This window comes from Chiloscyllium plagiosum, unplaced genomic scaffold (assembly GCF_037043375.1).
Source record: "Chiloscyllium plagiosum isolate Xiang-an unplaced genomic scaffold, Cpla_swu_hap1 HiC_scaffold_42, whole genome shotgun sequence".
NCBI classification, from domain to species: Eukaryota; Metazoa; Chordata; class Chondrichthyes; order Orectolobiformes; family Hemiscylliidae; genus Chiloscyllium; species Chiloscyllium plagiosum.
This window is the reverse complement of record NW_028270180.1, coordinates 22,548,470-22,576,161: the sequence shown is the minus strand read 5'-3', so window position 1 is coordinate 22,576,161 and position 27,692 is coordinate 22,548,470. Positions and strand designations below refer to the sequence as shown.

General features: G+C 40.9%; 1 protein-coding gene across 5 annotated transcripts in view; it reads right to left on the bottom strand.

Moving 5' to 3' along the window:
* znf592 (zinc finger protein 592) overlaps window positions 1–27,692 on the bottom strand; it is a 184,692-nt gene that overhangs the window by 14,423 nt on the left and 142,577 nt on the right. For all 5 annotated transcript variants that reach the window (XM_087982162.1, XM_087982164.1, XM_043680570.2 and 2 more), the window contains 2 exons: window positions 21,742–21,904; window positions 10,796–11,071 (listed from right to left, as the gene is read on the bottom strand). In XM_087982162.1, the coding sequence (XP_087838288.1) occupies window positions 10,796–11,071; window positions 21,742–21,904 (439 nt within the window). The remainder of the gene's footprint in view (window positions 1–10,795; window positions 11,072–21,741; window positions 21,905–27,692) is intronic.

Sequence of the window (27,692 nt, the reverse complement as noted above, 5' to 3'; positions counted from 1 at the left end):
TTTCTGATGGAGAATATTGATGACACAAAATACCCCACTACAATTACAAAGCATGCTGATGAACAAAATTGAAAGAGCTGCGTCAAATGTACAGAACCACTGGGATTTAATAGAAGAGCAGCCAGGTGAAGTTCCGCGTTCATCCAAAGAGTCTGAGAAATAGCCTATAAGCTAAGCCACTGGTGTGGAAGATCAACAACATGTCTTAAAATGTGAAAACAACTTAAATATTCAACTAAAGAGAAACAACTTAAGGTTTCTTTAAAAACAAATCTATGCTCAATCGGTATTTCCCAAGTGTAAATCCATGATGTTTTGTAGAGTTCATAAATATCTATTCACTGTGCCATATTCTGGAAGCAAGAGAGACCTACAAACTATGCCCTTCAATTTACCTGTGAACCCAGTCAAGGTGACAGCTTTTTGTTAATCTGTCAGAGCATAAGTACAGTCTGCTGTCTTCTGAGCCTCCTTGAAGGCAATGTCATTAGAAATTTAAAAAAAAATTCATTATTAAGAGAGGACTAAAATGCTGAAGTTAGCAAAATCTGATTCCTGCCAGAGGGACACAGATTGTGAGAGTGTCCAATATTTTTTGCTTGCAGTGGTGCGGCATTGCTGGTTACATAACAGTGCTGCATTGACTGAAAGGCTCATTCTGGTCTGGCATATTGCAGAAAAGCTCTGAACAAAACCAGAAAGAGCTGCCGCATAGTACCAGTGGTGGGCTATTTCTGCAGACAATAATTCTCCATTTTATCTTAATAGAGGATGCATTCCAACCCAAAGAAGGTAAGCAAGCACAGCAGAGGTAGGATGTGCTTCTTGATAACTAGAAGTGGAGTGCTCCGGAGGTGGAGATGACCTCCAATTCTGAAAGAACGTAGAGATATTTTATTCTCCCCAGGGCAAGGGCTATGAGTTAGTCATATTCCTTGCATGTTTTTCAGAGGATGGGTGTAGAGAAGTCTATTTCATTCTCAGTCATAAAACCATGCACACTTGGTGCAGAAAAATGACTTTAATTCCGGATGGGACATGTAACATGCAGATTGACAGATTTCAGAGGGAAAAGGACAGCACAATGTCATCTAGTCTCCTCAAATCAACATCTGAAGGAGATGGAGAATGTAAGGCGACCACCGTAAATTGGCTATAGTTCATATACTTCCGAACAAGCACTTCAACACAGTAACCAACTCTCACCATGATGTTTCCATTGTGGTCATGTTAAAAAGAAAATTGCACTTGTATAAAAGAACTCAAGAAGGTTCATAAGGTTACAATGGGAAGTTGGGAGCGGAGCATAAAAACAGTCGAAGGCAATTAAGATCTTTTTTCCAGGAGAAATATCCTTGAGCATGAAAAGTTGATGGTGGTGAGAACAGTACCTGAGATTAGCAGACGCAAACTTAGGGCTGAAACCATCACAACTTAAAAATGTGCAGAAGTAAATTGGGACACTGCTGCTTCAGCTTTACAATTCAATTCAAGCAACATTTCACTGTAATGTGCTGGACGTAGATGATTGCATGTGGAACATCGGAATGTTAATAACCCATTTAGCACCTCAGGCTGGTCCTAACAGTCAGTTACACATCGCTGATGTGTATCTCGATCTTTTTACCTGATTCCTATTCTTTCATACCCCAGCTGAAGTAAATCTATCAATTTCAATTTTGAACTTGTAAATTAATTTGGCCTCAATAATCTTCTGTGGGATAGAGCTACAGATTTCCACTCTTATTTGTGTAAGGAATTGATCCCTGACATCATGCCTACTAGGTCTGTGTCTTGTTTTAAGGTTGTGACCCCTTGTTCTGCGCTCCATTTCCTCCTTACCTACCCTGCAAAAAAGGAGATAATTTCAGTCTCCCCACCTATTAAATCTTTTAATTATTTTAAGCACATCAAATAAACTATCCATTAACATACTATATTAAAGGGAATACAAAGGTTCGTTTATGTAAATTGTTCTCATTACTTAACACTTTTGGATCCAATATCACTTAAAATGTCATAATCACTCCACAATAATGACTGTTCACTTGATGTTGAACATCTGACTTGTTAGAGACAGACAGTGGAGGAATATAAAAGTAAATATGGAAAAGATTCAAAATATTTAAATTTAAAGAGATCAATAGAGGGAGGACGGGAAAAATTTCTGGCTGTAACAGCTGCTCCTTTTTTTGAGGTATTTTAGGTGCTGGAATTCCTCGAATTCCAGGAGCAGCAATTACTGTTTTATATGCTGTTGCATTGTTTTGGAACTTTGGAAAAAAAAAGTCAAAACAAGAGCAGTTTTAAAAGGGAGAAGAGCAAATAAAGGAAGCACATGGTGAGGACAGTGCAGGAGAGAGAGAGAGACAGAGAGACAGAGAGAGAGAGAGAGAGAGAGAGAGAGAGGGAGAGAGAACCTGCACAGTTACTGCCTTTGCTGTTTTAGAATTCATCTGTCGCTGGACATCGGAGTGCATCTGGGAAAATTAACAAACAGTGAATTTCACAACTAATCTTGGAGGAACCGGTTTAGGTGAAGTTCACAACACAGAATCAGATAAGTTAATTGTTGTTTTAAGCCTGTCCAAGAGAAAGGCTGTATTAGTGAATACAGTGGGTTCTTTCTTAATTATATGCTTTTGGAGATAAGTCTCTTGATTAAACTTAAAATATAAGCCATAGCTATTAATTTAACCTGGTGCAGTGTTTTGTAGAGGAATAAGACGGTGTTATTTTCTGGGTCTGTAGATTGTGACGGAACAAAAATGGCCTTTGCAGTGAGATGTACTTCTTGTCAGATGTGGGAGTTTAAAGAGAGTTTAAGGGTTACTGCGGATTATATCTGCCATATATGCTGTTGGACGCGAATCTTATCAGATCAAATGGATCAGTTGGAGAGCCAGTTAGAAGCGATGAGGAATTTGCAACAGCAACAGTATGTGATTGATGGCAGTTATAGGAAGGGGGGAAAGTCTCAGGTACAGTCACATAGATGGGTTAACTCCAGGAAGGGTAAGAGAGGTTGGCACCTAGGGCAGGAGTCTTTTGTGGATATATCCATTTCAAACAGGTATGCTGTTTTGTACAATGTAGGGGGTGATGGATTCTCAGGGGTACGTAGCATGAACAGCCAAGTTTTGGGTATTGAGACTGGCTCTAATGCAACGAGGGGTACGTCGGCTTCCAAGAGATCAATTGTGTTCGGGGATTCTGTAGTCAGAGGTATAGACAGACGTTTATGTGGCCAGCAGAGAAAAAGCAGAATGGTGTGTTGTTTCCCTGTTGCCAGGATTAAGGACGTCTCAGAGAGGGTGCAGAATGTTCTCACGGGGGAGAGGGGCCAGCAAGAGGTCATTGTCCACATTGGAACCAATGATATAGGAAGGGAAAAGGTTGAGATTCTGAAGGGAGATTACAGAGAGTTAGGTAGAAATTTAAAAAGGAGGTCCTCAAGGGTAGAAATATCTGGATTACTCCCAGTGCTATGAGCTAGTGAGGGCAGGAATGGGAAGATAGAGCAGATGAATGCATGGTACGTGTTTGGAATGAGCTGCCAGAGGAAGTGATGGAGGCTGGTACAATTGCAACATTTAAGAGGCATTTGGATGGATATATGAATAGGAAGGGTTTGGAGGGATATGGGCCGGGTGTTGGCAGGTGGGACTAGATTGGTTTGGGATATCTGGTCGGCATGGACAGATTGGACCAAAGGGTCTGTTTCCATGCTGTACATCTCTATGACTCAATGACTAAACAGATTTTGCTGGTCTCGTAACTAAATTGGGGTTCAGTGAAATTTGCAAATGCCCGAACAAAGCAAGTGGGAATACAGAGGGGAACAGTACAGTCGAATCTAGCAGAAGGGAAGGATTCGCAGTTTCCAAACCCCCTATCTAAATTATCATGGCTGGTGATGTTATGGCAATGTTAGAATGACACCAGACTAGTTCCAAATTGAAACGGGTGTGCTACCAGGGCTTCTGTTTCTTTATTAGCAAGTGATCAACTTCTATCAGAGGTTAGGTTAAGTAACAAGAGAGTGGGTGTGTTATAAACAAGTTATTTTAGATGATTTTCCACGAGTGAAGGAGATGTAGCCCAATGTGAGTTATATCAGAAATTGCGGTATGAGTGTCTTAATGTCAGGGGCGTGTTACTGTTCAGATGTTTAATGTGGTTTCAGTGTTCGGAACAAGTCATAAACATATACAAAAGTGTTACGCAAAAATCATTTTAATAATCTATTATTGTTATGTATTTTGCAATTTGCCATGATGAACTTGAGCTCAATAAATCAACACAGCTAATATTCAGAAAACAATCTGCGGTCTGCAAAAGTTTGAATTCTGCAAATGCTGCAGAGGAAATTATGCCAACACACAAACAGTGACAGATTGTCGAACTATAGCAAAACTTAATAATTACTCATGGAAAAACTAGTGCATTATGTTAAAACACTGAACATTTTATAGCTGTATTCTCTCTATTCCTCTTACTGTCATCTCACCCCTTGAGGTCTTTCTGTTTTGTTTTCCCTTGCATTATGCTCTGGCCACAATGATGTGCAGGTGATCTGCTTTCTGCCTTTTTAAGGTAGTGCTCTAGAACCTGTATTTAGAAAATGTACAGGAGTTGAAGACTGGAATGGGGGAAGGAATGAGGTAGGATGCTTGGCTCCATGGAAACAGACCTGGCCTCCTTCATATGCCCTAATGAGTCCAGATAGCATCTTGAATGCTAGGCACTTGCATAAACTAATGGTCCAGGGATTTATGGTCACAGATGCTCAAATACATCAAAGCAAACAAGCTTCAACATTAGTTCAAAATGCATTCTGATTTCTGTTTTCAACATTTATTTGATTCAGGTCTTTTCTTTCACAACCAAAAGGAGGAAAGTGTACTCCAAGGTTTCTTCCTGCTGGATGAACCACACACAAACTGGATAGGCTCTCATGGAGCTTCCAGTTCCTTCTTTTCAAACTTCTCAATTTAAATTCTAATGCATGAATCACTGGAGGTTATTATGCAAATGCAGCAAGTAAACAGGAAAGTTAATAGAATGTGATGTTTTACTGTGAGGAGAATTGGATACAAGAATAGGGAAGTTATACAGGGCATTATACAATTATACAGGGCATTGGTGAGACTGGCTCAAGAACATTGTATACAGTCCTAGTTACCACTTATGGAAGGATTAATGCATTGGAAGCAGTTCAGAGAAGGAGTACATTGCTTTATGAGGAAAGGCTACACAGGCTTGGCCTGTATCCTCTAGAGTTTAGAAGAGTCAGAAGTGACTTAATTGAAACATCACCAGCTTATAGTCCAACAGGTTTACTTGAAATCACAAGCTTTCGGAGCATATCCCCTTCATCAGGTAAAGGGGCTACGCTCCTTTCAAACAAACCTGGTGTCATGTGACCTATGACTTTGGCACCCAGTCCAACTCCGCCACCTCCACACCATAATTGAAACATGTAAGATCCAGAGGAGACTTAATAGGATAGATATTGAAAGCCTCCGGTTTCCTTTTTTGGCAGAATCTAAAACCAAGCGTCAAAATTTAAAAATAAGGGGTTGCCCACTCAGAAAAGGAGGTTCCAGTGTCTTTGGAAATTCCTTCTTTGAAAGGTAGTGGATTCAGAACTTTTAAATATTTCAATGCAGCGGGAGACAGACAGCTGATTATCAAAGGGGGTTGAAGATTATTGGTGTGATGTGCAGGAATGTCAAGGTTAAATCAGATCAGCCATGAATGATGGAGCAGGGCCGGGTGGCCGACCCTTGTTAGTATGTAGATCTTGTAATTTTAATTTGTAAAACTTTAAAAAAAAAATTATGCTTTTAGTTTAATGTCACAAAATTTTGTGACCTAAAAATGAAGAAAATAATATGTGATGAAAGACAGAGTGCTGCATTTTTCACTCAATGACTGTCAGTCTGCACTTTCATGCACTCTTGTAATCACACAGTCACTTGTGAAACTAATAATTGTGGACTCAAAAGTACCTGTACTGAATGTGTTGAACTTGCTTTGGCAGAGCAAACAGACATGAATCTAAAACCAAGCAGCCTATATCCAGAGGAACTAATCTCTGTAATCATCTTCTGGGCTGATGTTCTGACACTTATAAAGAAAACAGGAAAATCTGAACGCAAGTGCCTAAGGGAATTTTATGCTAATTTTTTCGAGCTGCAAACGTGAAATAGTAATCAGCCTGTCTCTGCGTCAATACAACAATTTGAAAATGTAGTTTAAGGAAAATTGATCTTTTCTAGATAAATTGCAAGTAACATTACAGAGACAAGCAGTACACCGTCTCTCTTGGTTCTGCCAGGGCTAGAGGAATTGGAAAGTTAAATGGCTCCTCAACCATCCAGCCAGATAGTTTAAAACACACCATTATCTAATGTTTTTGAACTGCTCACTGCCGCTGCGATTCAAGAGAACCTTTTTATTTATAAAGCAAAAGTAGTAGCTATTAGGAGATCATCACTGGTGTTAACAGTGAGGCACTTAACTACCGATGTCTCTAATTTTGACGATTTGGAAGACTAACCTTATGGCACAATCTACTTTGTATTGATTGGGGAAGGAGTCGCAATATTTCCTGGCAAGAATCAAAGCTGTACATTTCATCCGGTTTCAAAAAAAGCACTTACTTTGGCAATTTAAGGACTAGAAATTATTGTTTAGGGTCTGACTGAAAATCTTTTGAAAGCCATTGCCAGTGTTTAATCTTGTGAAAATTAGCTCCAAGGTAGAGGATGTGCAGAACAAGAATAGGAGGAGCTTCAGCCTGTCCATTGCAACCTTGTCTAAAGCGTTTAGATTAGTGGTCAAGTATTATTTGCTAAGTTATTGAACAACCTGATTGAACAATCCCTTTTGCCAAAAGGCCACATTTTACATCACTAAATGCATCTTTTCACATGAGGTTAAAAATCTCAGTTTAGATATAGATCATATTTCATGATCTAGAATAGTAAAAGTAGCTTGTGGCACAGCCAGTAGCAATGTTACCATAATTTAATATTGCCCCATTTTTAGGAAATGACGGTGTTTTGGTCAGTTATGTAGACACATCATTAATCCATTGCCATATTAGATTCATCAAACCAAACAACAGAGAAATTCATACAATGGAATCTGTGCCTGCATACAAAGCCCTCATGTAGAAGCACATTTTGTCTACCTAATTTCCATCAGACTGACAAATGCTTTGGTTTAGGAAACCCCAAATGGTGGAATTTCATTGCTAGTATCAGAAAGCTTGCTGGTAGTCAGAAAATGTGTGAAGCAAGGAGGGAAAGAATCCTAATACTTGTGACCAGGTTACTTATTTCAGCTTTGACATTATCTACAACTAAATGAGAAGAACCGCAGTCCCATTTGCATGTCAACCAGTTCTATCAATGATTCAACAAAGGGAACCAAGCAAGATATCAGTAAAAATGGGATCAGAAAAGATGTACAAGGATGTTGCCATGCTTGGAGTGTTGAGCTATAGGGAGAGGCTGAATAGGCTGGGGCAATTTTCTCTGGAGCGTCAGAGGCTGAGGAGTGACCTTGTAGAGATTTATAAAATCATGAGGGGCATACACAGGGTGAATAGACAAGATCTTTCCCCAGGGTTAGAGAATCCAAAACTATAGGGCATAGATTTAAGGTGATAAGGCAAAGATTTAAAAGGGACCTAAGGGGCAACTTTTTCACGCAGAGGGTGGTATGTATATGGAATGAACTGCCAGAGGAAGTGGTGGAGGCTGGGACAATTACAACATTTAAAGGCATCTGGATGGATATATGGAAAGGAAAAGGTTAGAGGGATATGGGCTAAATGCTGGCAAATGGGACTAGATTAATTTAGGATATCTGGTTGGTATGGAAGAGTTGGACTGAAAGGTCTATTTCTATGCTGTACATCTCTAAGACTCTAAATACAATGCTTTTATCTACCACTGCCCAGGGCAAGCCAATGATTCAGAGTGGTGTATCAATCATTAAAAATGTCCTCAGGAACCTGAGGATATTCCTGGCTCAGATATTAGATTAACAGTTCCGAGCCAGAGGACCAACCATAAGCTGTGGGAGTTCAGGTAATCATTAAAAGGACTTAGTATTGACAGCGCTTTATCGCCACACTCACTTTCACTGTTGGATAATGGCCAAGATCTTCTAATCAGGATCGAAAACTGTATTTCCAACAGTGACTGGAGAATTAAAAAACACACACACAGATAACTTTGAAGGAGTTCTTGGTGTTAGCATCCAGGCCAGAGCCTGAAGCAGTTGAGGTTACCATTTGATGATGCATGAGAAGATACTATGGCAGATAATCTAAAGCCAGGTCATAGAGATTTAAGAATCATCTTAAAAAGCTAAGATAGTTGGAGAGGTTTAGGCAGAAAATTCTTGAGGTTAGGATCCAGACAGCTGTCAGCACAGCAAGCAAAGATGGTGTGTTTAAAACTAGGTACATCTGAAGGCTTTTGCACAACACGATATTACATGATTTTTGTGTTGACAAGGTTGGAATGTGGGATCATTTTACTGATCACATGATTATAGTAGATATTTTAAAAAGGTTTTCAATACGTACAAGTGCCCAATTGATCTTCTTTCCCTCTACAATATTATCCAGGGGCACTTTGACATCACCACTCCTAGATTTTAGCCAAACCTACTTTACTAGTTAATTTTAGTTTACTAATTAATTTTCTTCAATTACAGTTGGAAGCATTTCTCAAATAAACATTCAGCTCAATTGAAGCTATTTAGGAAAGTTTCAAATTAATTTTTAATAAATTGATTTTAAAACAGTAAATTAAAAACTAGAGATCCTCAAACTAAAATAAAAAATTGTATGGATTTTGGCATTATTACTGAATCTGTGAAATCTCATGCAAGCACTTGTTGCACATTTACTGTGCTTCAGGAACTTCAGCAGAGTCTAGTCTGCTGTGAGAGACTGCAGCAATGTTGGAAGTGCCATATTTTGACTTATATTTTAAATTGAGGTCCTGCCTGAACATTCTGGCAGACATAAAAATATCTCATGACACATTTTGAAGAGTAATTCATCTATTGCTTGAACAAAATATATTCATTTAAGCAAGACTACTCATCTCACTGAGTTAGAAATCACACAACACCAGGTTATAGTCCAACAGGTTTAATTGGAAGCACACTAGCTTTCGGAGCGACGCTCCTTCATCAGGTGATCACCTGATGAAGGAGCGTCGCTCCGAAAGCTAGTGTGCTTCCAATTAAACCTGTTGGACTATAACCTGGTGTTGTGTGATTTTTAACTTTGTACACCCCAGTCCAACACCGGCATCTCCGAATCATCTCACTGAGGAGAAAGTGAGGACTGCAGATGCTGGAGAACAGAGTCGAGACTGTGGCGCTGGGAAAGCACAGCTGGTCAGGCAGCATCTGAGGAGCAGGAGAGTCGACGTTTCGGGCATAAACCCTTCATCAGGAATGAGTCTTGTTGGTCAGGGCTGAGAGATAAATGGGAGAGGGGGTGGAGTTGTGGGAAGGTTGCTGGGAAAACGATAAGTGGAGAAGGTGAGAAGTCAGAGGGGGCAGTGATGGACAGGTCTTAGGGCGGTGCTGAGTTGGAGGCTTGGGACTGGGATAATGTGGGAGGAGAGGAAATGAGGAAGGTGTTGAAATCCATATTTGTCCTGTGTGGTTGCAGGGTCCCAAGGCAGAATAAAGAGGCGTTCTTCCTCCAGGCATCAGGTGGTAATGGTCTGGCAGTGGAGGAGGCCCAGGATCTGCATGTCCTTGACGGAGTGGGAGGGGAGTTGAAGTGTTCAGCCACAGGGCAGTGGGGTTGATGGGTGCGGTTGTTCCAGCGATGTTCTCTGAAACGATCCGCTAGAAGGCGTCCTGTATCCCCGATGTACAGGAGACCACACTGGGTGCAATGGGATGCAGTAGATGACATTGGGAGAGGTATAGGTGAATTTCTGTTGGATGTGGAAGGATCTCACTGACATTAGTGATACCTTTCTTTGGATAAACTAAGTTTCTCATTACTCTAACAGAAAGTGAATATGTTTCAAAAGAAATTTATTGCCTATGAAGCACTTTGGATGGGTCTCCATGCGAAGTCTCAGAAGTATCAGTCCCTAATAAACCATACAATTAATTCAGAAGGACATTTTTTAGCTTCAGAGTGGTTAGAATGTGCCATTTGCCACTACACACCATCCCTATTTGCAACTAAAACACCATTTCTTCAAGGCTTCTCCTCTTCACACCCCTGTCCACCCGTGGATCTATCTACACCAGGTAGATCTATCTACACCAGGTAGATCTATCTACACCAGGTAGATCTATCTACACCAGGTAGATCTATCTACACCAGGTAGATCTATCTACAACAGGTGGACTGCAGTTGTTCAAGAAGTAGTCTCACTCCTACCTCAAGGATAATTAGGGATGAACACACAAATGCTGACCTTGCCAACAATGCCCAAATCCTATGAAAGGATAAACAAAAGGGTTGAGGCAAGTAGTACAAATGTTTTAAGAGAAAGCTAGAAACAGACATGAAGGAGAAAGGAATAGTAAGTTAAGCTGATAAAGTTTGATGAAACAGAGTGAGACATTGTGCTGTAGAACATAAACACCATTGACCTGTTGGCTTGTTTCTAATACAAGGCACTAGGATATAGTTATCAGCAAGATCCAAATAATTTCATAAAAATAGAAGGAATAAAGTATTCACATTTATTAATCCCAACAATACTAAATTATAAGATAAACTATTTACCTTTCCGTGACTTCTCTTCATATGAGATACATAGAGCTCTCTCTCTGGAAACCATTGCAGACATTCGGCACACGTCCAGCCAGGCCTCCTAACTTTTGGTCGCGTTTCAGACTTCTCCACAATAGCTTCATCCTTTTTGTCGTTGTTCAAACTGTTGGAGGTGACACCATTAGCAGCTACTTGCACTGTAGATGCTTTCTGGTCACTGGATATGTCCTTGGAGGGAGACAGGGGGCTTGGAGGCTTGTCAATGGTTTGTGCATTGTTGTGAACATCCTAATTTAAAAAGAAAATTGATCATTAACAAACTAGAACTTGCACACATATGGCAAGCAGGTAATGCCTGGCACCATATAAGTTTCCATCTTTCCTCACACAAACTGACACAGCAGAACCCAGTTCCACACAAATTACTCAACTCAAACTTTGAAAAATCTTAATTTAGTTTTCATGAAACCATTGTTCATTCACTACTCTCTAAACCATTTAACACACATGAACTGCAGAAAATGGTTTGATTGCTGATTCATAATTAATGACTTTAATCAGCAGATATAAAGCAAAGAAATAAACTGGAACAATATGGGGCTGATAAAAAAAAAAGTGGCACCAGGTATAAAACTTTAGAAAGATGATGATGAATAATTTACCTTGTAAGAAAGACTTCTGTCTCAATAACTTCTAAATATTCTGCACTCTCATTGGTTAGTGATCATTGACTTTTCTCATTATGAGACAGGAAAACAAAATGCAAAGTTCAGGAACTACAGGTAGTTCTGGGATAATGCACATTTCAGCAGCATGATTTGGCTATAATGTCACTGAAGAATTAGGGAATGGTATTTTCGAGAATGTGTACGTCAGTTGGCAATAGCGCGATTCCAGCAGGGATCAGGTTTGTGCCCTTCGTTCAGCGTATGCGCCGGTGTCTATGCTGAACACTTTGCGCATGTGCCGATGTCAGCTGCCGACAGAGCAGCTTTCTATCAGAGGTACTGTACAGACAGCAGCTTTCTTACATTTTTTAAATGTACTATGTTACAATTACTTTTGCTTCGTTAATAAATACGATTTCAACCTTTGTTCAGGCTGTGCTATACTCAGTATTAAGTTTTTGGGTGATCTTTGAGTGATTGTGAGTGATTTTTTTTGCTGGTCTATTGCTAACTCCACTTTTCCCTTCGGCCCCACTATTTCTATGAAGCGATTTGCTATTAAATGGAATGCAACTACAGTTTTATAGGAGAAACTACCTGTATCCTGAACTACCACAGCATTCTAAAGGATTATGGATAGCTGGCAGGAAAGTGGAGTTGAGGCTGAAATAAGATCAGCCATAATTGTATTAAATGGTGCATCAGGCTTGAGTCACTCAATTGTCTACTCATGCTCTTGGTTCTCACATTCTAATTTAGTGACCTCTAAACACAAAGCAAATTTGTAAGATTTTTTTAAATTGGTAAATTATTTCCAATTCTCTGCGCATTGTTTGCTTTGCCACAATCCACGAATTGGCAGGTGGGATAGATTGGGTTGGGATATCTGGTCGGCATGGACGGGTTGGACCGAAGGGTCTGTTTCCATGCTGTACATCTCCATGACTCTATCAGTATTTCACTGTTGGCATTGTGGCAAAGACTGCACTGTTATAAGGTGAGGGCATATAGGGAACCTATAGATTTCCACTGATGTTTACCATAGAGCTCTAAGGGAATACAAATAATTCTGCTTTCTTCTGGAAAGTAAATACCTTTTCCAGAGTTCTGCAACTAATATTTTACATTGCTGGGGACTCTCAGGTGATACTTAATGTTTTCGTTTTTCTTCATTCTTGCTAGGAAGCTCCACACATTCTTGACTCCAGTATTCTTTTGCTGTTTGCTGTACGCTTTCCTGTACACTATCAGTGACTAGCTTTTTTTAAAATCAGGCACTACAACAATATTTCAGCAGGACTGTTGCTCAATACATTGTTGGATACGGACTGCATGACAAAACGCATTTTTCCGGACTTCAAGTATAGGCACATTTCCTATTAAAGCTATCAAAGCCTAAATATTGTAAGTAAACACAAGCAGACGTCAGAGTTTAATTAATGTTTAGAGGGAACTCTGCATATTGCCATGTCTTTGTCTGTTCCAAGCTAAGAAGCACCCATGTTTGTATTGAAAACAAAGTGTATACTCTGATACCATCTTTGACAGGTAAACGTTTGTTAATCAGTGGTCAACTGGGGAGAGAACAGTGGATAATTGAGTGAATGAGAGTGAGGGGGGAAAGATATAAAAGCGACCTAAGGGGCAACCTTTTTCATGTAGAGGGTGGTAAATGTATGGAATGAGCTGCCAGAAGAAGTGATGGAGGCTGGTACAATTGCAACATTTAAAAGGCATTTGGATGGGTATGAGAGTTTGGAGGGATATGGGCCAGGTGCTGGATAGTGGGACTAAATTGGGTTGGGATATCTGGTTGGCATGGATGGGTTGGACCGAAGGGACTGTTTCCGTGCTGTACATCACTATGACTCTATGAAGTAGAGAAATTCACATTTCCTATAAAGAAACCTGGAAAGAGCTTTGTATCAAATCTCAAAAGGCAGTTGAGTAATTGTTTTGTGAATAAGTAAACAAACAAATGCACATAAGTTACAGCTACACCTGCATAAAATAACTATGAGACAACTGTCTTTTTGAATTCTTCGTACAAACAAAGTAGGGAAGCACTATAGCTGTTTAGAATACAATATAATATATAAATTATGTATGTACACACCAGCATGTGTGAATACTCCTTGTGCATCACCAGTATGAACATCAACTTAAACTTCCTTCTCGTAAGGTAGAAAAACAGACTGGCTAGCTGCATCAAAATGATGTTATGAAACCAAACCTGGGAACCTGTCTGATCTCTGGCAGCAGGAATTCACTAGGAAAGAGATGACTATGTCGTGTAACAGCAGCAGCAGTCATATTCAGGACATAATTGGAAGGTCATCTAGTAATAGGATACTGACTTTCTCTTTGTGCTCATCTTGCCTCTTTTTAGAGTTAATTCTGTGCAAGTATGGACCATGGAGAAATAATTACTGCTAAATCAAGATAACATTCTTGAGAAAAAAAAAAGTTGACCCAAGGATTTGATTCCTTGTTGGCAGCAAATACATGTCTGAATTTTAGGTGTTGCACCCACCTCAGACTTTTTAAAACACTTTTTCACTAGGAGACTTCCTCTTAGTGATGGAGATCCTGGACTGAATGTGAACTGAGTCAAGAACCGGGAAAATAGATATCAGGGGTGTGTGGTGTTGGGCAGTTGGCCCAAACTCCTCCAAATGTAAGATTCCCAAATATGTATCCCTCTTTCTCTGCTTTGCCCTATTCCACCCACACACATACACTGCCTGTCTATCTATCCAACTTGTTTTTCTTTCTCACCAGCAGACTCTCTTTTCCTTGCTTTCGGCAGTATCTCTATCTATTGAGAGAGAAAACAGGCTCTTAAAAACGGGCGTCAAAAAAAAAATTAAGAGTTCAAGCCTTAACTTGTTTGAAAATCATTTGAAAACAAACTCAATTACTACCGCCTGAAGAAACACATTGCACACAATTATTTCGATTAGTACTGCTACCATTTTGGGAGACTGCTCCATATTAAACACATTCAGGCTGTATCATACTGGGAATTATATGGAATTGTGTTTGGGGGGGGGGGGGGGGGGGGAGGAAGGTGGTAGTGCCAGTGGGTAAGAGATGCAGATTAAGCTTTTGGGGATATAGATTCAAATCTCACCACAGCAGGTGGTGGAATTTAAATTCAGTTAATAAATCTGAAACTTAAAGTTAGTCTAGTGAAGGTGACCATGAACTACCACTGAATGTGGTAAAAGCTTAAGTTGTTCACTAATACTCTTTAGGAAAGGAAATCTGTCATCTTTACCTTGTTTGGCCTACATGTGAGTCAGACCCACAGCAATGTGGCTGACAGTTGCCCATAGCAAAGGCCTAGCAGGCAACTCAGTTCAAAGGTCATTAGAAATGGGCAACAAATGCTGGCCTTTCCAGCACTATGCAAATCACATCAAAGAAAAAGTAAAAGCATAATTTTTTGCTAGTGATTTTTTTTAACAAGTGAGATGGTCTGTAAAATGTCAATTCCACTTGCAAACTCTCATACTGATTTAATATAAGGAAAACAGCTTTTCCCATTAAAACTGAAAATGGATTCCATGATATTTTTCTTGAAAATAGTGATTGCGGTGTGAGAGGAATAAGAGGTTACAACAACGGTTGGGATAACTTTTGCGACACATCAGAACAGACCAATGATAGATTAATATTCTGGTTACTCACTGCAACAACCGAGTGTTGCTGTTACCCAGCTTATAAAGTCACAGAGTCATAGAGATGTACAGCATGGAAACAGACCCTTTGGTCCAACCCATTCGTATAGACCAGATATCCGAACCCAATCCAGTCCCACCTGCCAGCACCTGGCCCATATCCCTCCAAACCCTTCCTATTCATATATCCATCCAAATGTCTCTTAAATTTTGCAATTGTATCACTTCCTCTGGCAGCTCATTCCATACTCGCACCACCCTCTGTGTGAAAAAGTTGCCCCTGAGGTCTCTTTTATATCTTTCCCCTCTCACCCTAAACCTATGCCCTCTACTTCTGGACTCCCCCACCCCAGGAAAATGACTTTGTCTATTTACCCTATCCATGCCCCTCATAATTTTGTAAACCTCTATCAGGTCACCCCTCAACCTCTGAGGCTCCAGCGAAAACATCTTCTTGGAAACATTTCCAATGCTGTTTCTTTCTAATAATCCATTCAGCTTTGATGGCGACTTTCGTCAGGTTATTTAACAAGGGTTACCAATACCGAGCCTGATTATTGACCTCAACCAAATAGTGCAGTCCTGACAAGTGAAAATTAGAACACAGAACAGTACAGTACAGTACAAGCCCTTCAGCACTACTCCAAACTAGCCTACATACCCTTCATTTTACTATCATCCATGTGCCTATTCAAGAGTTGCTTAAATATCCCTAATGTATCTGATTCTACTACCCTGTTGGCAGTGCATTTCAGGCACCCACCACTCTGTGTAAAGAACTGACCTCCGACATCTCCCCTAAACCTTCCTCAAATCACCTTAAAATTATGCCCTCTTGGAATATACATTTCTACACTGGGAAAAAGTCTCTGGTTATCCACTCTATCTATGCCTCTCATCATCTTGTACACCTCTATCAAGTCACTCTTATCCTTCTTCACTCCAATGAGAAAAGCCCTCAAACTTTCTTCATAAGACATGACCTCCAGTCCAGGAAGTTTCCTGGTAAATCTCCTCTGTATCCTCTTGAAAGCTTCCACATCGTTCCTATAATGAGGCGATCAGAACTGAACACAATATTCCTGAACACAAGTGTGGTCTAATCAGGGCTTTATAGAGCTGCAGCGTAACTTTGTGGCTCTTAAATTCAATCCCCCTGCTAATGAAAGCCAACACACCATACGCCTTAACAACACTATCAACTTGGGTGGCAACGTTTGAGGGATCTATGGACATGGACCCCAAGATCCCTCTGTTCCTCCACACTGCCAAGAATCCTGTCTTTAACCCTGTAATCTGCATTCAAATTCGACCATCCAAAATAAATCACTTCACTCTTTTCCAGGTTGAACTCCATCTGCCACTTCTCAGCCCAGCTCTGCATCCTGTCAATGTCCCGTTGCAACATGCAACAGCCCTCCACACTATCCACAACTCCACCAACCTTCATGTCATCAGAAAACTTACTAAACCACCCTTCCATTAATAAAAATCAAAAACAGCAGAGGTCCCAGAACAGATCCCTGTGGAACACCAATGATCACCGAGATCCAGGCTGAATACTTTCAATCTACTACCACCCTCTGTGTTCTATGGGCCAGCTAATTCTGTACCCAAACAGCCAATTTTCCTGTATCCCATGCCTCCTTACTGTCTACCATGGGGAACCTTGTCAACCACCTTGCTAAAATCCATGTACACCACATCCACTGCTCTGCCTTCATCAATATGTTTGTCACATCCTCAAAGAATTCAATAAGGCTTGTGAGGCATAACCTGCACCCTCACAAAGCTATGCTGACTATCTCTAATCAAGCTATGCTTTTCCAAATAATCATAAATCCTGTCTTGCAGAATCCTCTCCAATAATTTGCTCACCACAGACGCAAGGCTGACTGGTCTGTTATTCCCCAGGGTTATCACTATTCCTTTTTTTGAACAAAGGAATAACATTTGCTACCCTTCAATCATCCGGTACTGCTCCAGTGGACAGTAAGGATGCAAAGATCATCACCAAAGGCGCAGCAATCTTCCCTCGCTTCCTGTAGTAATCTTGGGTAAATCCTGTCTGGCACAGGGGACGTATCTATCCTCATGTTTTTCAAAATTTCCAGCACAGCCTCTTTCTTAATATCAATCTGTTTGAGCGTATCAGCCTGTTTCACGTCTTCACAAATGACAAGGTCCCTCTCAGTAGTGAATACTGATGCAAAGTATTCATTAAGGACCTCCCCACCTTCTCCGACTGCAGCCACAAGTTCCCTCCACTATCCCTGATTGGCCCTACCCTCACTCTGACCATTCTCGTTTCTCACATAGAATGCTTTGGGGTTTTCCTTACTCCTACCCGCCAAGGCTTATTCATGCCCCCTTCTAGCTCTCCTAAGTCCATTCTTCAGTTCCTTCCTGGCTACCTTGTAACCCTCCAGAGCCCTGTCTGATACTTGCTTCCTCAACCTTAAGCAAGATTCTTTCTTTCTCTTGACTAGATGTACCACATCCCTTGTCACCCAAGGTTCCTTCACCCTACCATCCCTTTCTTGCCTCAGTGGGACAAACCTATCCAGCACTCGCAGCAAGTCCTCCGTAACAATCTCTACATTTCTGTCATGCATTTGCCGAAGAATATCTGATCCCAGTTTATGCTCCACAGTTCCTGCCTAATAGCATTGTAATTCCCCCTCCCTCAAATAAATACTTTTCCATTCTGTCTGCTCCTATCCCTCTCCATGAGTACAGTAAAACTCAGGGATGTTGTGATCACTATCGCCAAAATGCTCTCCTTCTGAGAGATCTGACACCTGGCCTGGTTCATTGCAAAGCATCAAATCCAATATGGTATCTCCTCTGATCGGCCTACCTACATATTGAGTCAGGAATCCTTCCTGGACACGCCTGACAAAATCTGCTCCATCCAAACTATTTGCACTAAGGAGGTTCCAATCAATATTAGGGAAGTTGAAGTCACCCATGGCAATAACCCTGTTACTTCTGCGCCTTTCCAAAATCTGTCTCCCAATCTGCTCCTCCGTGTCTCTTTTGCTATTAAGAGGTCTATAGAAAACTCCCAATAAAGTGACTGCTCCTTTCCTGTTTCTGACTTCCACCCATACTGACTCTGTGGACAAACCCCCCTCGCCGCCCTTCCTTTCTAGCTGTGATATTATCCCTGATTAGCAATGCCACTCCCCCACCTCTTTTACATCCCTCCCTATTCCTTTTGAAACACCCAAACCCCGCAACATCCAACAACCATTCCTGTCCCTGTGATATCCAAGTCTCCATAATAGCCACAACAACATAGCTCCAAGTATTGATCCATGCTCTAAGTTCATCACCCTTATTCCTGACACCTTTTGTGTGAAAATAGACACATTTCAACCCATCACACTTACTGCACCTTTGCCCTATCAACTGACTATTCCTCCTCACAGACTCTCTGCATGCTGTATCTGCCTGTTCACCAAATACCCCATTCTCTGACCCATAGCTCCAGTTCCCACCCCCCTGCCAAACTAAACCCTCCTGAAGTGCGCTAGCAAACCTCCTGCCCAGGATATTGGTGCCCCTCCAGTTCAGGTGCAACCTGTCATCCTTGTGCAGGTCCCACCTTCCCCAGAAAGTATCCCAATGATTCACCTATCTGAATCCCTCCCTCCTACACCAGCTTTGCAGCCACGTGTTCAGCTACACTTGCTCTCTGTTCCTAGCCTCACTAGCCTATGCACCGGTAGCAATCCTGAGATTACTACTCTGCTCGTCCTGCATTTTAACTTCCAATCTAACTCCCTCTATTCACTTTTCAGGTCCTCATCCCTTTCCCGAGCTATGCTGTTGATACCGATTGTATACCACGAATTCTGGCTGCTCACCCTCCCCATAAGAATCCTGCAGATTTAAGAAATCCCTGACCCTGGCACTCGGGAAACAACATACCATCAAGGAGTATCATTCACGACCACAGAATCTCCTGTCTGTTCCTCTAACCATTGAATCTCCTATCACTATCGCTCTCTTATTCTCCCCTCTTCTGAGCCACAAAGCCAGGCTCAGTGCTAGAGACCTGGCCACTTATTACTGAGGGGAATGGTCACAGGGGGTCCCTGCACTGTCTGCCTATTCCCTTTCCCTCTCCTGATGGTCACCCAGCTACCTTTGTCCTGTATGACTACCTTCCTATAACTCCTCTCTATCACCCCCTCAGCCTCCTGAATGATCCGAAGTTCATCCAGCTCCAGCTGGAACCTCCAGTTCCCTCATGCGGTCTGTGAGGAGCTGGAGTTGAGTGCACTTCTCGTAGGTGAAGTCAGCAGGGACACCAGTGGTGACCCTTACCTCCACATGCTGGAAGAGGAGCGTGCAACTGCCCTAGCTTCCAGCCCTTTTGTTCTAAATTGTATTTGCTCATGCTGGGACTTGTTCCAGAATGTGCACACTCCGACTGCAGCACGTTGGGAATGGTAAACATGGTTACTTGCTGAAAACTACAGCTGTTCAATCACCTCAGATGCCAGCTTGTGGAGAAAACAATGATTCAAACCCTTGCCTTTTCAGAAAGACTGAGGTCTCTTAGCAAAATTGTTAATGAAAATACTGATTCTCACAAATGTTAATTTTACAATTAACTTTAAAGACCCTATTGGGAAATACATATTATTCCCCCCACCCACCCACCCCCCAGTCTTCAAAATTTATTAGGTGTTTCAGTTATTGTAAAAGCAAGTAAGGTGATGGAATACATTATTCAAAATAATTTAGGAAAACAAAGGAATGTGTATACAAGACAATCTCAGTTGCAAATATGTTTAAAAAGTGTCTAGTGTACAAATACATGACACCGTGTATAGTGCTGAAATGTGACGTAGAAAGTATATGTAGCCTTCCTACTTTCACTTTATTTGTCATGATATATAGATAAATAGATTGGTATATAGGTATAAAAATAGCTGTGTTCAAAAATACTTTAAAAATCACAGCAGTAGATTCCCAAAGAATATAATGTTAGAGAACAAAATGTTGCAGTCACGAGACCAAGAATGATGAGATATGTGATAATAGCTGGGGATTGCTTAGCTCTGTTAGTTGGATGCTGGTTCTAATGTAGAGTGATACCAACAGTGTGGGTTTAATTCCCCTTCCAAATCACCAAAACAGTTCTAGATTTCACCCTTTGGCAGAAACCTGGTAACCCTCAGGTTACACTCACCTTCAGCTGTCTCTCTTTAAATGAGAGAAAACAGTCTACAGTCCTCTGGGACTGTGGCAACTTTTCGTTTTCAATATAATACAGTTAACAGTAAGAGATAATACATTTAAGTAACCAAGTTTACTGTTCCCAACGTATCGCAAACTGACTGTGCATGCTGTGACCCAGTTTATACAAGTACAATTTTAGCAGTGGTTTTCTCACTTACCAAAAGTGTACTATTAAGGAATTTGGTCGAGGTCAATAATCTGGCCTCAGCAATCTGATCCCTTGTAATTAAATAGTGCAGAAGTCACCATCAAAGCAGAAATGTAGAACAAAATTCACAGACCTGACAATATAATTTCCTATTTTTTAAGGCTTAAAAATTTCAGGACCTAACTGTAAGCACCATGGATCTAGGGCTGAGAGAAGCTGAGGTCCAAGAGTGTACACTGTGGAGGCCAAGGATTCAATCTTTAGATATTTTTAAACATTTGCCTTTTCATTGGCTTTTTAAAGAGCAGGAATCAGACCTTAAAGCTCAGTCAGGTAGATTATAAGCATCATAAGTAAAGTGTAAGGACTTAACTGGGGCCTTGCGGATGTTAACACTCAATCAAAGCTTCAAATCAGCCATTGCTGGCTTAGAGCTTGCAACTCCAGATTTTTAACTCATGAGCCCACTGGGGAATACAGTTTGGGAAACCCTGCCTTAGATTAACTAACGGAACACAGGCCAAGTTTCAAACTTAGGATTTTCCTGGTGCAGTTAATTATCAGATGAACTCAGTGAGCCATCCAAACACACACTAATAAACAATGCAATTATCACCAAACTTTTGCTGGATGAAAATGAACAAATTCAGTTGTTTTGACCTGCAGAATTTCTTCTGACACCTTGGAGATGTGCTCTATGATTAATTACTTCTGTGAAAAGCAAACACATTGTTTGTTACACAATGTGGTTTCACAGGACATATTTCTCACGTCTAATGAGGCTAGTTTAATACTAGCCTTTCCTGGAAAAATATTTCAGAACATATTGCCATATCCCTTCTTCCCTTCAATCTAAATAAAATCTGCCACATTTCAGAAAACTGTCAAGCTTAGTTCAATATTCCCAAAGCACCGCTTTTTAAAAAAAACCAACCCAATAGAGCTTCTGGAATGGAGTGAGTGCACTTCAACTTTTGAAAAAACAAGCCATCTGTTATCATTTTTTTCTTAAAAGGAATGGTTTCACCACTGTTTTCAAATTAAATTTATGTGGGAATACTTAAAACAGCAACACCTTTGCTATTATGCTTTTCTTTCCCTGATGAACTAGCATACATATACCACAGACCACAACAAACGTCAGCCTGCAAATTAACTCTACTTGACTGAGAAGCGCTAGTTACCTTGAGTCACTACACCTACCTTGAAGTGCTCCATCATCAGTTGTTTGTGCATGTAGAGCAGTTTACACACAGGACACTTGTACACACACACTCTCAACTTGTTTTTGTGCTGTTCCAAGTGTTTATGTAACAAAGCTCGCTGGTTGAATACAGTTTCGCACATTGAACACTTTAAGATGACTCTGTAAGTTGAGAAATATTTTACATCAGCAACCAACCCACTGACATCATAAGCACCAAACAGAAGTCTTACCACTTTGAAATCATATTAAAAAAAAGTTGAAGAAGTTATTAAGGCCGCACTCCTTTAAGCTCTCCACTTTCTTATAAATTGCATCGTGGTAATTAATGAAAAGCTATAGCACCGAAGGCCAAAATGTGAGGCTAAGTGACAGAAGATTGCAATTTCATTGCCACAGTTCAGTAGAATGGAGGTGGTTGTTTTGACCAGGAGTCCTATTCAGCTTTTTTTAAAATAAAAGGATAAGTGTTCTATAGGGTGTAAGCTTTTCTTTTAATGTAAGGATAAAGTCTTTGCCATGTTTATGCCGCCTTTCCTGAACATGATCAATGCGTCGCATTGAAACCTGCAGAATACTAAGAGGCCTGGATAGATTGGATGTGAAGATAATGTTTCCACAAGTAGGAGAGATTAGGATCTGAGGGCCTCAACGTCAGAGTGAACAAGTAACACCTTAGAACTTAGACGAGGAGGAATTTTTACAGCCAGAGGGACGTGAATCTGTGGAACTTATTGCCACAGAAGGCTGTGGAGGCTAAGTCATTGTCTTTAAGACAGAGATAGATAGCACTCTTGATTAGACAGGGGATCAAGGTGAAGGCAGGAAAATGGAGTTTAAAAACATATCAGCCATAATTGTGTGGTGGAGCAGATTTGATGGGCCAAATGGCCTAATTCTGATCCTATCTTTTGGCATCATTATTGAAATTTACTAATAAGATCACTTAAAAATGAAATGTATTGCTAAATTGCTGTGCATTTTTTTCATGGAGTAACATGAATAGAAATCACAGTGGCAGCACATGTCACTGAAATGGCTACTGAGAAGTGCATAAGACCCGACAAGACCTGTGCCTGACTGATTAATTTCAATTTTCCCTGAACAAAAGGTAACTGTGTCCAAAATTAAGTTGCCGAATTGATTTATTTTGCACTGGAACTTACATGCACGTTAATAAACACAAGACCACAAGTATGTTATCAATAATTCTCAGTACTTTTTAAAATATTTGCTCTAGAGAAGTGAGCATGGCTGGCAAGGCCAACATTTATTACTCAGTCATAGAGTCATACAGCATGGAAACAGACCTTTCAGTCTGCACCAACCAGACATCCCAATTTGACCTAGTCCCATTTGCCAGCATTTGACCTATATTCCTCTAAACATTTCCTATTCATTTATCCATCCAGATGCCTTTAAAATGCTATAATTGTACCAGCCTCCACCACTTCCTCTGGTAACTCATTCCGTACCTATACCACGCTCTGCACGAAAGACTTACCCCTCAGGTCCTTTCTAAACCTATCCCTCTCACCTTAAACCTATGCCCTCTAGGTTTGGACTCCCCCACCCTAGGAAATAGACCTTGGCTATTCACTCTATCCACGCCCCTCATGATTTTATAAACCTCGATAAGATCACCCTCAGCCTCTGAAGATTCAAGGAACAAAACCACAGTTTATTCAGCCTTTCCCTATAAATCAAACCCTCCGGTCCCGGCAACATCTTTGTAAATCTTTTCTGCACACTTTCAGGTTTAACAACATCCTTCCCATAGAAGGTTGACCTGAAGTGTATGCAGTATTCTAAAAGTGGCCTCACCACTGTCCTGGACAGCCACATGATATCTCAACTCCTATACTCAATGTTCTACCAATGAAGGCAAGTGTGATAAATACCTTCTTCACCACCCTATCTACCTATGCACCCGCACCTCTAGGTCTCACAGAGATCCCCCTGTGGAGTTTGCACATTTCCCTCATGTTTTCTCCAGGTGTTCTGGTTTCCTCCTACAGTCCAAAGATGTGCAGGTGGATTGGCCATGCTGAATTTCCTACAGTATCCAGGGACACACAAGTTAGGTGGATAAGCTATAGAAAACGCAGGGTTACTGGTACAGGGTAAGCATAAGGGGATGGATCTGGGTGGGTTGCTCTTCAGGGGGTTGACGTAGATTTAATGGGCTGAATTGCCTGCTTTCACCCTGTAGGGATTCTATCGATTAGTGTATGTCCTGCCCTGATTTGCCTTAGCAAAATGCAACATCTCTTATCTAAATTAAATTCCGTCTGCTACTCCTCGGCCCATTGGCCCATCTGATCAAGGTCCCGTTGGACTCCGAGATAATCTTTGTCATTGTCCACTACACTACCTATTTTGGCGTCATCTGTAAACTTACTAACTGTACCTCCAATATTCACATACGTGTTGAAAAGCAGTGGACCCAGCACTGATCCTTGTGGCACACACCGGTCACAGGCCAAAGTATGAAAAGCAACTCTCTACTACCATCCTCCATCTCCTACCTTTATAGCAAATTTATATCCAATTGGCTATCTCCCACAGATCCCTTGTGATCTAACCTTACTAACCAGCCTACCATGCAGACACTTGTTGTTGGACACTTTGTTAAGTCCGTAAAGCCAACCTCTAATTGCCCATAAGAAGGTGAGCCGCCTGTTTGAACTGTTTTAACAGGTGTGGCGTAGGGGCACAAGCAGTACAATTAGGAAGGAAGTTCCAGGAGTTTGACCGAGCAACAGTGAAGGGACACTGATATAGTTCCCAGTCGGGTGGCGTGATTTGGAGGTAACTTGCAGGTGGTGGTGTCTCCATGGACCTGCTGCACTGGCCCTTTTAGGTGGTAGAGGTCACATACTTTGGAAGGTGCTGCCAAAGGATCCTCTGCTCGATGAACACAATAACTACAGAGTAGCCAACTGCCTTCAACAACAGCCACAGTAACCTTTAATAAATTTTGATACATAGTATCTTCACAGGGGGGTGGCAAATTAAGTCATAAGAATTAAAGAAAAACCTTACAGTTTAAAAATGAATACAAATAGAAAATGCATCAAGTGCACAAATATGTTGGCATTTATATAAAAAAAAGCTCAACATGATTACGATCTATGATGTATTTGTACTTTCTCTTTACACCTGCTGACAAATTTGTTGCACATTCCAGTAACAACATTTTCTGCTTTAGTGGCAAAAAGGAGAAGCAATGTACTGTAAACACAAATGAGCTTGGCACGTAAAAAATGTGCGTGTTTCAAAACATAGTGATATGGAATTGAGATAATCTAAATTTGTAGATGAAAATGAAAAGAAACATTTAGGAGAAAATAATCACCTTAGCCATGATAACCAGCATTGTAAGACTGAGTTACATTTGGATTTCTATGCACAATTTTCCCACAAAAATTATTTAGTATCTGTTTCACAGAGAAGACTGCAGCTTTAATTTTCTGACTGGTAGAATATTTTCCAATGTAGGTGGTTCTTTATTCCTTTACAACCTTAAGCTTGACTGACACCAGATAACTGGGCTGATGGACTAGCAACATATGACAATGCCTAGAAATCTGCTCTGTATTCACTAGTAGAAATAAAATCATAAATTACTTGGAATACAAGCTTGAATAGATGAGGTAGTTCAATAAAACTGAACTATCTGTAGTCTTATCTGTAAAAAACTGTTTCTTACCTACATTAGTAATCACTGTCTTCACTAGACAGATACTGAACTTCAATTTTCATGTCTAATTATTGGATTGAGACTGCAAAGCCTTTCAAAATAGGCCACTACATTTTGATCATGCGGAATGACTGCAATGTGACTCCTCCAAAGGGGAACTTGGGAGTCGAGATTCAATGAAGTCTGATGGCATATGTCACACATGGGCAAGGAAACATCCTGCTGATTACCACTTCCACCTTCTCTCAGCTGACAGATCAGCATTTCACCATGTCAAAAACCATGTCAAGAAGCACAAAAGAGATCAAGGGTACAGAATCTACTCTAGGTAGAGAACTTAAATTTCTATCACCAAGCGTGGTTCAGAGGCAACATATCTGACTGAGCCGGCAGAACCTTGAAAGAACTATCTGCCACATTAGCCCTGCAGCAGCTAACAAGAAAACCAACATGAAGGGAAAAACCAACTTGACTTCACTCTGACCAGTCTATCTTGTGCAGATGTATTTGTCCATGACTGTGTTGGTAGGAGTAACAAGCACATAGTGCTTGTGGCGGTACAGTTCAAAACTAGACATTCATGGCATACTGTGGCATCAACAACCAAACTGCATTCCACCACTACCTGTAAATGAAGTGTCATATTCCTCACTCCACCATTACCGTCAAGCTAGGGGTCCAACCCTGGTTCAGTAAAACAGTTGCACCTGGGTGTACCTAAAGATGTGGTGTGAACACAGGAATGATAACTGAAATTTAGAGATGTCCTAATTATCAGAAGCAGTATGCAATAGGCAATAGACTGACAGCAATCTCACAATCAGCAGATCAGAACAAAGATCTCCAATCCTGCTACAACCAGTTGTGAATTAACACGTGGACAATTAACAGTCATCAGTAGCAAAAGGCTCCACACACATGCCTGCCCTCAATGATGACAGAGCTCACCAAGAGTGAGCAAAAGGCAAGAGTGAAATGTTCTAAATCATCCTCAGTCCTAAGAGATTGACCTATCGCAGTCTCCCGAAGTCTCCACCCTCAAAGAAGTGAGGCTTCAGTTAATTTGGTTCACTTGGTATATCAAGAAATGGCTCAGCCAATTCATTGTAAAAAGAAAACTCTATGGTCCGAAACCACATTCTAGCTGAATACGTGCTCCATAACTGGTCCTGCCTTTAGCCAAGCTAAAGTACCCCTATGATACTGGTGCTATGTCACAAAGTTGGAAAAGTACCCAGATATGCCCAGTCCATTGAATCAAAAGACACAGGAGCAGAAATTAGGCCATTCAGCCCATCGAGTCTGCTCTGCCATTCAATCATGGCTGGTAAGTTTCTCAACCTCATTCTCTACTTTCTCCCTGTAACCCTTGATCCTCAAGAACATATCTCAGTCTTAAATATACTCAATGATCTGGCCTCCACAGCCTTCTGTGACAATGAATTCTACAGATGCACCACGCTCTGGCTGAAGAAGTTTCTCCTGATCTCCGTTCTAAAAGATTTTCCCTTTACTCTTAGGTTGTGCACTTGGGTCCTAGTCTCACCGAACAATGGAAACATCTTCCCAACATCCACTCTGTCCAGGCCGTTCAGTATTCTGCATGTTTCAATTAGATCTCCCTTCATCCTTCTAAACTCTGAATATAGACCAAAAGCACTCATATTTTCCTCATAGTTAAGTTTTCATTCATGGGACCATTCTTATGAACCTCCTCTGAACATGCTCCAGGGCCAGTACATCCTTCCAGAGGTATGGGGCCCAAAACCGAGTACGATATTCCAAATGTGGTCTGACCAGAGCCTTATAAAGCCTCAGAAGTACATCCCTGCTTTTATATTCAAGTACTCTCAAAATAAATGCCATCATTGCAGTTGCTTTCCTAACTACTGACTCAACCTGCAAGTTCACCTTAAGAGAATCCTAGACTAGAATTCAAGTCTCTTTGCACTTCAGACTTCTGAATTTTCTCCCCATTTAGAAAATAGTCCACGCTTCTATTCTTCCTACAAAAGTGCATGACCTCGCAGCTTCCCACATTGTACTCCACCTGCTACTTCTTTGCTCACTCTCCTAACCCATCCAAATCCTTCTGCAGCTTCCTCACCTCCTCAATGCTACCTGCCCCTCAACCTATCTTTGTATCATCTGCAAACTTAGCCAAAATGTTTCTTCATCTAGATCGTTAATATATAAAATGAAAAGTTGTGGTTCCAACACTGAACACCACATCGACTTCCATCCTGA